The sequence below is a fragment of the Rana temporaria genome, chromosome 1 (assembly GCF_905171775.1).
Source record: "Rana temporaria chromosome 1, aRanTem1.1, whole genome shotgun sequence".
NCBI lineage: Eukaryota > Metazoa > Chordata > Amphibia > Anura > Ranidae > Rana > Rana temporaria.
The window spans coordinates 689,995,575-690,007,618 of NC_053489.1; the positions used below are offsets into that span (position 1 = coordinate 689,995,575).

Consider the following 12,044-nt stretch of genomic DNA (forward strand, 5'->3'; position numbering starts at 1 on the left):
ATGTCTAGTCTGAGGTGTCCATCATGGAGGAGTAGGGAGGTCATGTCTAGACTGAGGTGTCCATGGAGGAGTAGGCAGGTCATGTCTAGTCTGAGGTGTCCATCATGGAGGAGTAGGCAGGTCATGTCTAGTCTTTGTCCATTGATGGAATAGGAGTAGTCAGGTCTTGTCTAGTCTGAGGTGTCCATCATGGAGGAGTAGGCAGGTCATGTCTAGTCTGAGGTGTCCATCATGGAGGAGTAGGGAGGTCATGTCTAGTCTCAGGTGTCCATCACAGAGCAGTAGGCAGGTCATGTCTAGTCTCAGGTGTCCATCATGGAAGAGTAGGCAGGTCATGTCTAGTCTCAGGTGTCCATCATGGAGGAGTAGGCAGGTCATGTCTGTTCTGAGGGGTCCATCATGGAAGGGTAGGCAGGTCATGTCTAGTCTCAGGTGTCCATCATGGAGTAGGCAGGTCATGTCTAGTCTGAGGTGTCCATCATGGAGGAGTAGGGAGGTCATGTCTAGTCTCAGGTGTCCATCATGGGGGAGTAGGCGGGTCATGTCTAGTCTGAGGTGTCCATAATGGAGTAGGCAGGTCATGTCTAGTCTCAGGTGTCCATCATGGAGGAGTAGGGAGGTCATGTCTAGTCTCAGGTGTCCATAATGGAGTAGGCAGGTCTTGTCTAGTCTGAGGTGTCCATTAATTTTCGAGAGGCCTCCATGTTGAGGTTGCCTATAAATCTGATTTGTAATCTGAGTAACCTTTAGCTCCTCTGTTCTGATTGGATAATTGTGGTGTCATTAATGTCTAGTTTTGTTTCTAAAAGAGGTTTCATATTGGACCATTTTGTAGGACCAATTGCTTGGTGGTGGGACATTCCAATCACTGGTGACATTCCCCTAATTCTTCTTCCTCGTATAATATGGGTTTGGTGGGTCTTTGTGTGTCTGGTGTCTGGACTTGTTTTAATTCTCCTCCTCCGTACTCTCTCCAGGACATGCTCATGCAGCTGGCAAAAGCCGTGGCGAGTGCGGCGGCAGCTCTGGTACTGAAGGCAAAGAATGTAGCCGAGCGAACGGATGACCCCATGCAGCAGGGCCAAGTCATCGCTGCCGCCACGCAGTGCGCTCTTTCCACTTCTCAGCTGGTGGCATGCACTAAGGTAAGAGATCTCAAGGTGCCCCTCACCCTCCTCCCTTCACTAAATGCTCAGCACACTAACCACCCATGTCTCCCTCCCAGGTTGTGGCTCCAACCATCAGTTCTCCGGTTTGTCAGGAGCAGCTGTTGGAGGCCGGAAAGCAGGTGGCCAAGTCAGTGGAAGGCTGTGTGGAGTCTTCCAAAGAAGCTACTGGAGACCCGGAACTCCTGAAGGCTGTCGGTGTGGCAGCATCTGCTGTCACCCAGGCGCTCAACGACCTACTGCAACACATCAAGAAGAATGCCACCGGAGGACCTCCAACCGGCAGATATGACCAGGCCACCGATACCATCCTCAACGTGACCGAGAACATCTTCAGCTCTATGGGAGATGCCGGTTAGTCTTTTTTCCGAGGAAGTCATTTATAGAGGTTCAGTGCAGAGATTTTCATCACTTCCTGTCCTAAAAGGAAGTCGGGCTCAGTCGCCCCCTAGGGGAGGGAAAGCCTGGCTCAGTCGCCCCCTAGGGGAGGGATAGCCTGGCTCAGTCGCCCCCTAGGGGAGGGAAAGCCTGGCTCAGTCGCCCCCTAGGGGAGGGAAAGCCTGGCTCAGTCGCCCCCTAGGGGAGGGAAAGCCTGGCTCAGTCGCCCCCTAGGGGAGGGACAGCCAGGCTCAGTCGCCCCCTTTAGAGGAGGGACAGCCAGGCTCAGTCGCCCCCTTTAGAGGAGGGAGCCGGGCTATAAGCGATCTTTTATGTATGACTTGCACTCATATTTCGATCGGTCTATAGGAGAGATGGTGCGACAAGCGCGAATCCTCGCTCAGGCCACGTCGGATCTGGTGGGCGCTATCAAAGCAGATGCCGAACAGGAAAGCGATCTGGAGAATTCCCGAAAACTTCTCAGCGCTGCCAAACTTCTGGCTGATGCCACGGCTCGGATGGTGGAGGCGGCCAAGGTGCGTTTTCATGCTCTGCCATGCCAGGATTTTCAGGAGAGAAAGGGGGCGTGGTTTATCTAACATCTCTCTCTCTCTCTTTGCAGGGTGCAGCTGCCAATCCGGACAGTGAGGAGCAACAACAGAGGCTGCGTGAAGCTGCGGAGGGTCTGCGTATGGCCACCAATGCCGCCGCACAAAACGCCATCAAGAAGAAGCTGGTGCACAAGCTGGAGGTGCGTGTTCTTTCGGATAATCTTATCCCAGATTGCCCCCCAAGTGGGCGGGGTCACATGATAAAATCATGGCGTGGCTGATCAGGGAGGAGCTTTATGTCAATAACAAATCATTCACCTTTCTGGTTTCTTGTTTTTTTTATTTCAGCAAGCGGCCAAACAGGCGGCCGCTTCAGCCACGCAAACCATTGCCGCCGCACAGAACGCTGCGTCCAGCAACAAGAACCCCGCCGCCCAGCAACAGCTGGTGCAGAGCTGCAAGGTGTGTGATCTGCACGGCGCCATTCCTGACCTCTGTGCTGTATCATCGATCTGTCCTCTATATTCCTCCTGTACTCTCCATTTCCTGATCTCTGTACCGTATCATCGATCTGTCCTCTATATTCCTCCTGTACTCTCCATTTCCTGATCTCTGTACCGTATCATCGATCTGTCCTCTATATTCCTCCTGTACTCTCCATTTCCTGATCTCTGTACCGTATCATCGATCTGTCCTCTATATTCCTCCTGTACTCTCCATTTCCTGATCTCTGTACCGTATCATCGATCTGTCCTCTATATTCCTCCTGTACTCTCCATTTCCTGACCTCTGTACCGTATCATCGATCTGTCCTCTATATTCCTCCTGTACTCTCCATTTCCTGATCTCTGTGCCGTATCATCGGTCTGTCCTCTATATTCCTCCTGTACTCTCCATTTCCTGATCTCTGTACCGTATCATCGATCTGTCCTCTATATTCCTCCTGTACTCTCCATTTCCTGATCTCTGTACCGTATCATCGATCTGTCCTCTATATTCCTCCTGTACTCTCCATTTCCTGATCTCTGTACCGTATCATCGATCTGTCCTCTATATTCCTCCTGTACTCTCCATTTCCTGATCTCTGTACCGTATCATCGATCTGTCCTCTATATTCCTCCTGTACTCTCCATTTCCTGATCTCTGTACCGTATCATCGTTCTGTCCTCTATATTCCTCCTGTACTCTCCATTTCCTGATCTCTGTACCGTATCATCGATCTGTCCTCTATATTCCTCCTGTACTCTCCATTTCCTGATCTCTGTACCGTATCATCGATCTGTCCTCTATATTCCTCCTGTACTCTCCATTTCCTGATCTCTGTACCGTATCATCGATCTGTCCTCTATATTCCTCCTGTACTCTCCATTTCCTGATCTCTGTGCCGTATCATCGATCTGTCCTCTATATTCCTCCTGTACTCTCCATTTCCTGATCTCTGTACCGTATCATCGATCTGTCCTCTATATTCCTCCTGTACTCTCCATTTCCTGACCTCTGTACCGTATCATCGATCTGTCCTCTATATTCCTCCTGTACTCTCCATTTCCTGATCTCTGTACCGTATCATCGATCTGTCCTCTATATTCCTCCTGTACTCTCCATTTCCTGATCTCTGTACCGTATCATCGATCTGTCCTCTATATTCCTCCTGTACTCTCCATTTCCTGATCTCTGTACCGTATCATCGATCTGTCCTCTATATTCCTCCTGTACTCTCCATTTCCTGATCTCTGTACCGTATCATCGATCTGTCCTCTATATTCCTCCTGTACTCTCCATTTCCTGATCTCTGTGCCGTATCATCGATCTGTCCTCTATATTCCTCCTGTACTCTCCATTTCCTGATCTCTGTACTGTATCATCGATCTGTCCTCTATATTCCTCCTGTACTCTCCATTTCCTGATCTCTGTACCGTATCATCGATCTGTCCTCTATATTCCTCCTGTACTCTCCATTTCCTGACCTCTGTACCGTATCATCGATCTGTCCTCTATATTCCTCCTGTACTCTCCATTTCCTGATCTCTGTACCGTATCATCGATCTGTCCTCTATATTCCTCCTGTACTCCATTTCCTGATCTCTATGCTGTATCATCGTTCTGTCCTCTATATTCCTCCTGTACTCTCCATTTCCTGATCTCTGTGCCCTATCATCGATCTGTCCTCTATATTCCTCCTGTACTCTCCATTTCCTGATCTCTGTACCGTATCATCGATCTGTCCTCTATATTCCTCCTGTACTCTCCATTTCCTGATCTCTGTACCGTATCATCGATCTGTCCTCTATATTCCTCCTGTACTCTCCATTTCCTGATCTCTGTGCCCTATCATCGATCTGTCCTCTATATTCCTCCTGTACTCTCCATTTCCTGATCTCTGTACCGTATCATCGATCTGTCTATATTCCTCCTGTACTCTCCATTTCCTGATCTCTGTACCGTATCATCGATCTGTCCTCTATATTCCTCCTGTACTCTCCATTTCCTGATCTCTGTGCCGTATCATCGATCTGTCCTCTATCCTCCTGTACTCTCCATTTCCTGATCTCTGTACCGTATCATCGATCTGTCCTCTATATTCCTCCTGTACTCTCCATTTCCTGACCTCTGTACCGTATCATCGATCTGTCCTCTATATTCCTCCTGTACTCTCCATTTCCTGACCTCTGTACCGTATCATCGATCTGTCCTCTATATTCCTCCTGTACTCTCCATTTCCTGATCTCTGTACCGTATCATCGATCTGTCCTCTATATTCCTCCTGTACTCTCCATTTCCTGATCTCTGTACCGTATCATCGATCTGTCCTCTATATTCCTCCTGTACTCTCCATTTCCTGACCTCTGTGCTGTATCATCGATCTGTCCTCTATATTCCTCCTGTACTCTCCATTTCCTGATCTCTGTACCGTATCATCGATCTGTCCTCTATATTCCTCCTGTACTCTCCATTTCCTGATCTCTGTACCGTATCATCGATCTGTCCTCTATATTCCTCCTGTACTCTCCATTTCCTGATATCTGTGCTGTATCATCGATCTGTCCTCTATATTCCTCCTGTACTCTCCATTTCCTGACCTCTGTACCGTATCATCGATCTGTCCTCTATATTCCTCCTGTACTCTCCATTTCCTGATCTCTGTACCGTATCATCGATCTGTCCTCTATATTCCTCCTGTACTCTCCATTTCCTGATCTCTGTACCGTATCATCGATCTGTCCTCTATATTCCTCCTGTACTCTCCATTTCCTGATCTCTGTACCGTATCATCGATCTGTCCTCTATATTCCTCCTGTACTCTCCATTTCCTGATCTCTGTACCGTATCATCGATCTGTCCTCTATATTCCTCCTGTGCTCTCCATTTCCTGATCTCTGTACTGTATCATCGATCTGTCCTCTATATTCCTCCTGTACTCTCCATTTCCTGATCTCTGTACCGTATCATCGATCTGTCCTCTATATTCCTCCTGTACTCTCCATTTCCTGATCTCTGTACCGTATCATCGATCTGTCCTCTATATTCCTCCTGTACTCTCCATTTCCTGATCTCTGTACCGTATCATCGATCTGTCCTCTATATTCCTCCTGTACTCTCCATTTCCTGATCTCTGTACCGTATCATCGATCTGTCCTCTATATTCCTCCTGTACTCTCCATTTCCTGATCTCTGTGCCGTATCATCGATCTGTCCTCTATATTCCTCCTGTACTCTCCATTTCCTGATCTCTGTACCGTATCATCGATCTGTCCTCTATATTCCTCCTGTACTCTCCATTTCCTGATCTCTGTACCGTATCATCGATCTGTCCTCTATATTCCTCCTGTACTCTCCATTTCCTGATCTCTGTACCGTATCATCGATCTGTCCTCTATATTCCTCCTGTACTCTCCATTTCCTGATCTCTGTACCGTATCATCGATCTGTCCTCTATATTCCTCCTGTACTCTCCATTTCCTGATCTCTGTACCGTATCATCGATCTGTCCTCTATATTCCTCCTGTACTCTCCATTTCCTGATCTCTGTACTGTATCATCGATCTGTCCTCTATATTCCTCCTGTACTCTCCATTTCCTGATCTCTGTACCGTATCATCGATCTGTCCTCTATATTCCTCCTGTACTCTCCATTTCCTGATCTCTGTACCGTATCATCGATCTGTCCTCTATATTCCTCCTGTACTCTCCATTTCCTGATCTCTGTACCGTATCATCGATCTGTTCTCTATATTCCTCCTGTACTCTCCATTTCCTGATCTCTGTACCGTATCATCGATCTGTCCTCTATATTCCTCCTGTACTCTCCATTTCCTGATCTCTGTACCGTATCATCGATCTGTCCTCTATATTCCTCCTGTACTCTCCATTTCCTGATCTCTGTACCGTATCATCGATCTGTCCTCTATATTCCTCCTGTACTCTCCATTTCCTGATCTCTGTACCGTATCATCGATCTGTCCTCTATATTCCTCCTGTACTCTCCATTTCCTGACCTCTGTACCGTATCATCGATCTGTCCTCTATATTCCTCCTGTACTCTCCATTTCCTGATCTCTGTACCGTATCATCGATCTGTCCTCTATATTCCTCCTGTACTCTCCAATTCCTGACCTCTGTACCGTATCATCGATCTGTCCTCTATATTCCTCCTGTACTCTCCATTTCCTGACCTCTGTACCGTATCATCGATCTGTCCTCTATATTCCTCCTGTACTCTCCATTTCCTGATCTCTGTACCGTATCATTGATCTGTCCTCTATATTCCTCCTGTACTCTCCATTTCCTGATCTCTGTACCGTATCATCGATCTGTCCTCTATATTCCTCCTGTACTCTCCATTTCCTGATCTCTGTACCCTATCATCGATCTGTCCTCTATATTCCTCCTGTACTCTCCATTTCCTGATCTCTGTACCCTATCATCGATCTGTCCTCTATATTCCTCCTGTACTCTCCATTTCCTAATCTCTGTACCGTATCATCGATCTGTCCTCTATATTCCTCCTGTACTCTCCATTTCCTGACCTCTGTGCCGTATCATCGATCTGTCCTCTATATTCCTCCTGTACTCCCCATTTCCTGATCTCTGTACCGTATCATCGATCTGTCCTCTATATTCCTCCTGTACTCTCCATTTCCTGATCTCTGTACCGTATCATCGATCTGTCCTCTATATTCCTCCTGTACTCTCCATTTCCTGATCTCTGTACCGTATCATCGATCTGTCCTCTATATTCCTCCTGTACTCTCCATTTCCTGACCTCTGTACCGTATCATCGATCTGTCCTCTATATTCCTCCTGTACTCTCCATTTCCTGATCTCTGTACCGTATCATCGATCTGTCCTCTATATTCCTCCTGTACTCTCCATTTCCTGATCTCTGTACCGTATTATCGATCTGTCCTCTATATTCCTCCTGTACTCTCCATTTCCTGACCTCTGTACCGTATCATCGATCTGTCCTCTATATTCCTCCTGTACTCTCCATTTCCTGATCTCTGTGCCGTATCATCGATCTGTCCTCTATATTCCTCCTGTACTCTCCATTTCCTGATCTCTGTACCGTATCATCGATCTGTCCTCTATATTCCTTTTGTACTCTCCATTTCCTGATCTCTGTACCGTATCATCGATCTGTCCTCTATATTCCTCCTGTAGTCTCCATTTCCTGATCTCTGTGCCGTATCATCGATCTGTCCTCTATATTCCTCCTGTACTCTCCATTTCCTGACCTCTGTGCTGTATCATCGATCTGTCCTCTATATTCCTCCTGTACTCTCCATTTCCTGATCTCTGTACCGTATCATCGATCTGTCCTCTATATTCCTCCTGTACTCTCCATTTCCTGATCTCTGTACCGTATCATCGATCTGTCCTCTATATTCCTCCTGTACTCTCCATTTCCTGATCTCTGTACCGTATCATGGATCTGTCCTCTATATTCCTCCTGTACTCTCCATTTCCTGATCTCTGTACCGTATCATCGATCTGTCCTCTATATTCCTCCTGTACTCTCCATTTCCTGATCTCTGTATCGTATCATCGATCTGTCCTCTATATTCCTCCTGTACTCTCCATTTCCTGACCTCTGTACCGTATCATCGATCTGTCCTCTATATTCCTCCTGTACTCTCCATTTCCTGACCTCTGTACCGTATCATCGATCTGTCCTCTATATTCCTCCTGTACTCTCCATTTCCTGACCTCTGTACCGTATCATCGATCTGTCCTCTATATTCCTCCTGTACTCTCCATTTCCTGACCTCTGTACCGTATCATCGATCTGTCCTCTATATTCCTCCTGTACTCTCCATTTCCTGATCTCTGTACCGTATCATCGATCTGTCCTCTATATTCCTCCTGTACTCTCCATTTCCTGATCTCTGTACCGTATCATCGATCTGTCCTCTATATTCCTCCTGTGCTCTCCATTTCCTGACCTCTGTACCGTATCATCGATCTGTCCTCTATATTCCTCCTGTACTCTCCATTTCCTGATCTCTGTACCGTATCATCGATCTGTCCTCTATATTCCTCCTGTACTCTCCATTTCCTGATCTCTGTACCGTATCATCGATCTGTCCTCTATATTCCTCCTGTGCTCTCCATTTCCTGACCTCTGTGCCGTATCATCGATCTGTCCTCTATATTCCTCCTGTACTCTCCATTTCCTGACCTCTGTGCCGTATCATCGATCTGTCCTCTATATTCCTCCTGTACTCTCCATTTCCTGATCTCTGTACCGTATCATCGATCTGTCCTCTATATTCCTCCTGTACTCTCCATTTCCTGATCTCTGTACCGTATCATCGATCTGTCCTCTATATTCCTCCTGTACTCTCCATTTCCTGATCTCTGTGCCGTATCATCGATCTGTCCTCTATATTCCTCCTGTACTCTCCATTTCCTGATCTCTGTACCGTATCATCGATCTGTCCTCTATATTCCTCCTGTACTCTCCATTTCCTGACCTCTGTACCGTATCATCGATCTGTCCTCTATATTCCTCCTGTGCTCTCCATTTCCTGACCTCTGTACCGTATCATCGATCTGTCCTCTATATTCCTCCTGTGCTCTCCATTTCCTGATCTCTGTACCGTATCATCGATCTGTCCTCTATATTCCTCCTGTGCTCTCCATTTCCTGACCTCTGTACCGTATCATCGATCTGTCCTCTATATTCCTCCTGTGCTCTCCATTTCCTGATCTCTGTGCCGTATCATCGATCTTTCCTCTATATTCCTCCTGTACTCCATTTCCTGATCTCTGTACCGTATCATCGATCTGTCCTCTATATTCCTCCTGTACTCTCCATTTCCTGATCTCTGTACTGTATCATCGATCTGTCCTCTATATTCCTCCTGTACTCTCCATTTCCTGATCTCTGTATCGTATCATCGATCTGTCCTCTATATTCCTCCTGTACTCTCCATTTCCTGATCTCTGTGCCGTATCATCGATCTTTCCTCTATATTCCTCCTGTACTCCATTTCCTGATCTCTGTACCGTATCATCGATCTGTCCTCTATATTCCTCCTGTACTCTCCATTTCCTGATCTCTGTGCCGTATCATCGATCTGTCCTCTATATTCCTCCTGTACTCTCCATTTCCTGATCTCTGTACCGTATCATCGATCTGTCCTCTATATTCCTCCTGTACTCTCCATTTCCTGATCTCTGTACCGTATCATCGATCTGTCCTCTATATTCCTCCTGTACTCTCCATTTCCTGATCTCTGTACCGTATCATCGATCTGTCCTCTATATTCCTCCTGTACTCTCCATTTCCTGACCTCTGTACCGTATCATCGATCTGTCCTCTATCCTCCTGTACTCTCCATTTCCTGATCTCTGTGCCGTATCATCGATCTGTCCTCTATATTCCTCCTGTACTCTCCATTTCCTGATCTCTGTACCGTATCATCGATCTGTCCTCTATATTCCTCCTGTACTCTCCATTTCCTGATCTCTGTACCGTATCACTGGTTTGTCCTCCACCCCACACACCTGGTGGTGGAACATTACAAAGAACCTTTTATGTGTTGTGTCCTCCCGTTCATGAACGTTCGGTTATCTTTGTCCCGCAGGTTGTGGCAGAGCAGATCCCGATGTTGGTCCAGGGAGTTCGAGGCAGCCAATCACAGCCGGAGAGTCCGAGCGCCCAACTGTCCCTCATCAGTGCCGGCCAGAACTTCCTGCAGGTGGCGTATTTATACCGTCTGATATCACCTTGTATGGTGTGAGCTCCTCAGTCTGAGGAAGAGGCACCCGTGTCGTGGTGACATACAATCTGATGGAAGAAGAACCCAGGCTGTCTTCTCTATCGCTTTTCCCAGACACCAAACTCACGTGTGCTTCCTCTCATTACAGCCTGGCGGTAAACTGGTGGCGGCAGGGAAGGCCGCCGTCCCGACCGTCTCGGATCCGGCATCCGCCATGCAGCTTGGTCAATGCATAAAGAACTTGGCTACCGCTCTAGCTGAGCTCCGCACCGCCGCACAGAAGGTACATTTTGTCATTCTTATAGATAGTTGCCCAAAATTAATGGGGGGGGGGGAGCAGTGGATGGGGGGGCGATATACAGGTGTATCTCATAAAATTCTCAGTAAGACCGATCTATATTAGGATACCTCTCAACTCAACTCAAAATTAGAATATCATTAAATAGTGAATTTATTTGAGTAAATGAATTAAAGTGAAACTCATAGTTTTTATAGATTTGTTACACACAGAGTGATATAATATTTAATTTGGATGATTATGGATTACAGAGAGTGACACCCCAAAATTCTGTATCTCAGAAAATATGAATATTACATAATACAGAAATGTAGGTTTAGTGAGAAGTCTGTCCATGTCGGGTATAGTCTGTTCCTGCCCGGTATAGTCTGTCCCTGCCCGGTATAGTCTGTCCCTGCCCGGTATAGTCTGTCCCTGTCCGGTATAACCATGTCGGGTATAGTCTGTCCCTGCCCGGTATAGTCTGTCCATGTCGGGTATAGTCTGTTCCTGCCCGGTATAGTCTGTCCCTGCCCGGTATAGTCTGTCCCTGCCCGGTATAGTCTGTCCCTGCCCGGTATAGTCTGTCCATGTCGGGTATAGTCTGTCCATGTCGGGTATAGTCTGTCCATGTCGGGTATAGTCTGTCCATGTCGGGTATAGTCTGTCCATGTCGGGTATAGTCTGTCCATGTCGGGTATAGTCTGTCCATGTCGGGTATAGTCTGTCCATGTCGGGTATAGTCTGTCCATGTCGGGTATAGTCTGTCCATGTCGGGTATAGTCTGTCCATGTCGGGTATAGTCTGTCCATGTCGGGTATAGTCTGTCCATGTCGGGTATAGTCTGTCCATGTCGGGTATAGTCTGTCCATGTCGGGTATAGTCTGTCCATGTCGGGTATAGTCTGTCCATGTCGGGTATAGTCTGTCCATGTCGGGTATAGTCTGTCCATGTCGGGTATAGTCTGTCCATGTCGGGTATAGTCTGTCCATGTCGGGTATAGTCTGTCGCTGTCCGCTATAGTCTGTCGCTGTCCGCTATAGTCTGTCGCTGTCCGCTATAGTCTGTCGCTGTCCGCTATAGTCTGTCGCTGTCCGGTATAGTCGGTCGCTGTCCGGTATAGTCGGTCGCTGTCCGGTATAGTCGGTCGCTGTCCGGTATAGTCGGTCGCTGTCCGGTATAGTCGGTCGCTGTCCGGTATAGTCGGTCGCTGTCCGGTATAGTCGGTCGCTGTCCGGTATAGTCGGTCGCTGTCCGGTATAGTCGGTCGCTGCACGGTATAGTCGGTCGCTGCACGGTATAGTCGGTCGCTGTCCGGTATAGTCTGTCCCTGCCTGTTATAGTATGTCGCTGACCGTTATAGTCTGTCGCTGCCCGTTATAGTCTGTGGCTGCCCGTTATAGTCTGTTGCTGCCCGTTATAGTCTGTTGCTGCCCGTTATAGTCTG

The 12,044-nt window shown here is 47.5% G+C and overlaps 1 protein-coding gene across 2 annotated transcripts in view; it reads left to right on the forward strand.

The window, feature by feature from the left end:
* The window catches only part of TLN1 (talin 1), a 107,134-nt gene that overhangs the window by 64,163 nt on the left and 30,927 nt on the right, over positions 1 to 12,044 (forward strand). For both annotated transcript variants that reach the window (XM_040335776.1, XM_040335777.1), the window contains 7 exons: positions 978 to 1,145; positions 1,226 to 1,520; positions 1,914 to 2,080; positions 2,167 to 2,295; positions 2,444 to 2,557; positions 10,186 to 10,299; positions 10,469 to 10,603. In XM_040335776.1, the coding sequence (XP_040191710.1) occupies positions 978 to 1,145; positions 1,226 to 1,520; positions 1,914 to 2,080; positions 2,167 to 2,295; positions 2,444 to 2,557; positions 10,186 to 10,299; positions 10,469 to 10,603 (1,122 nt within the window). The remainder of the gene's footprint in view (positions 1 to 977; positions 1,146 to 1,225; positions 1,521 to 1,913; positions 2,081 to 2,166; positions 2,296 to 2,443; positions 2,558 to 10,185; positions 10,300 to 10,468; positions 10,604 to 12,044) is intronic.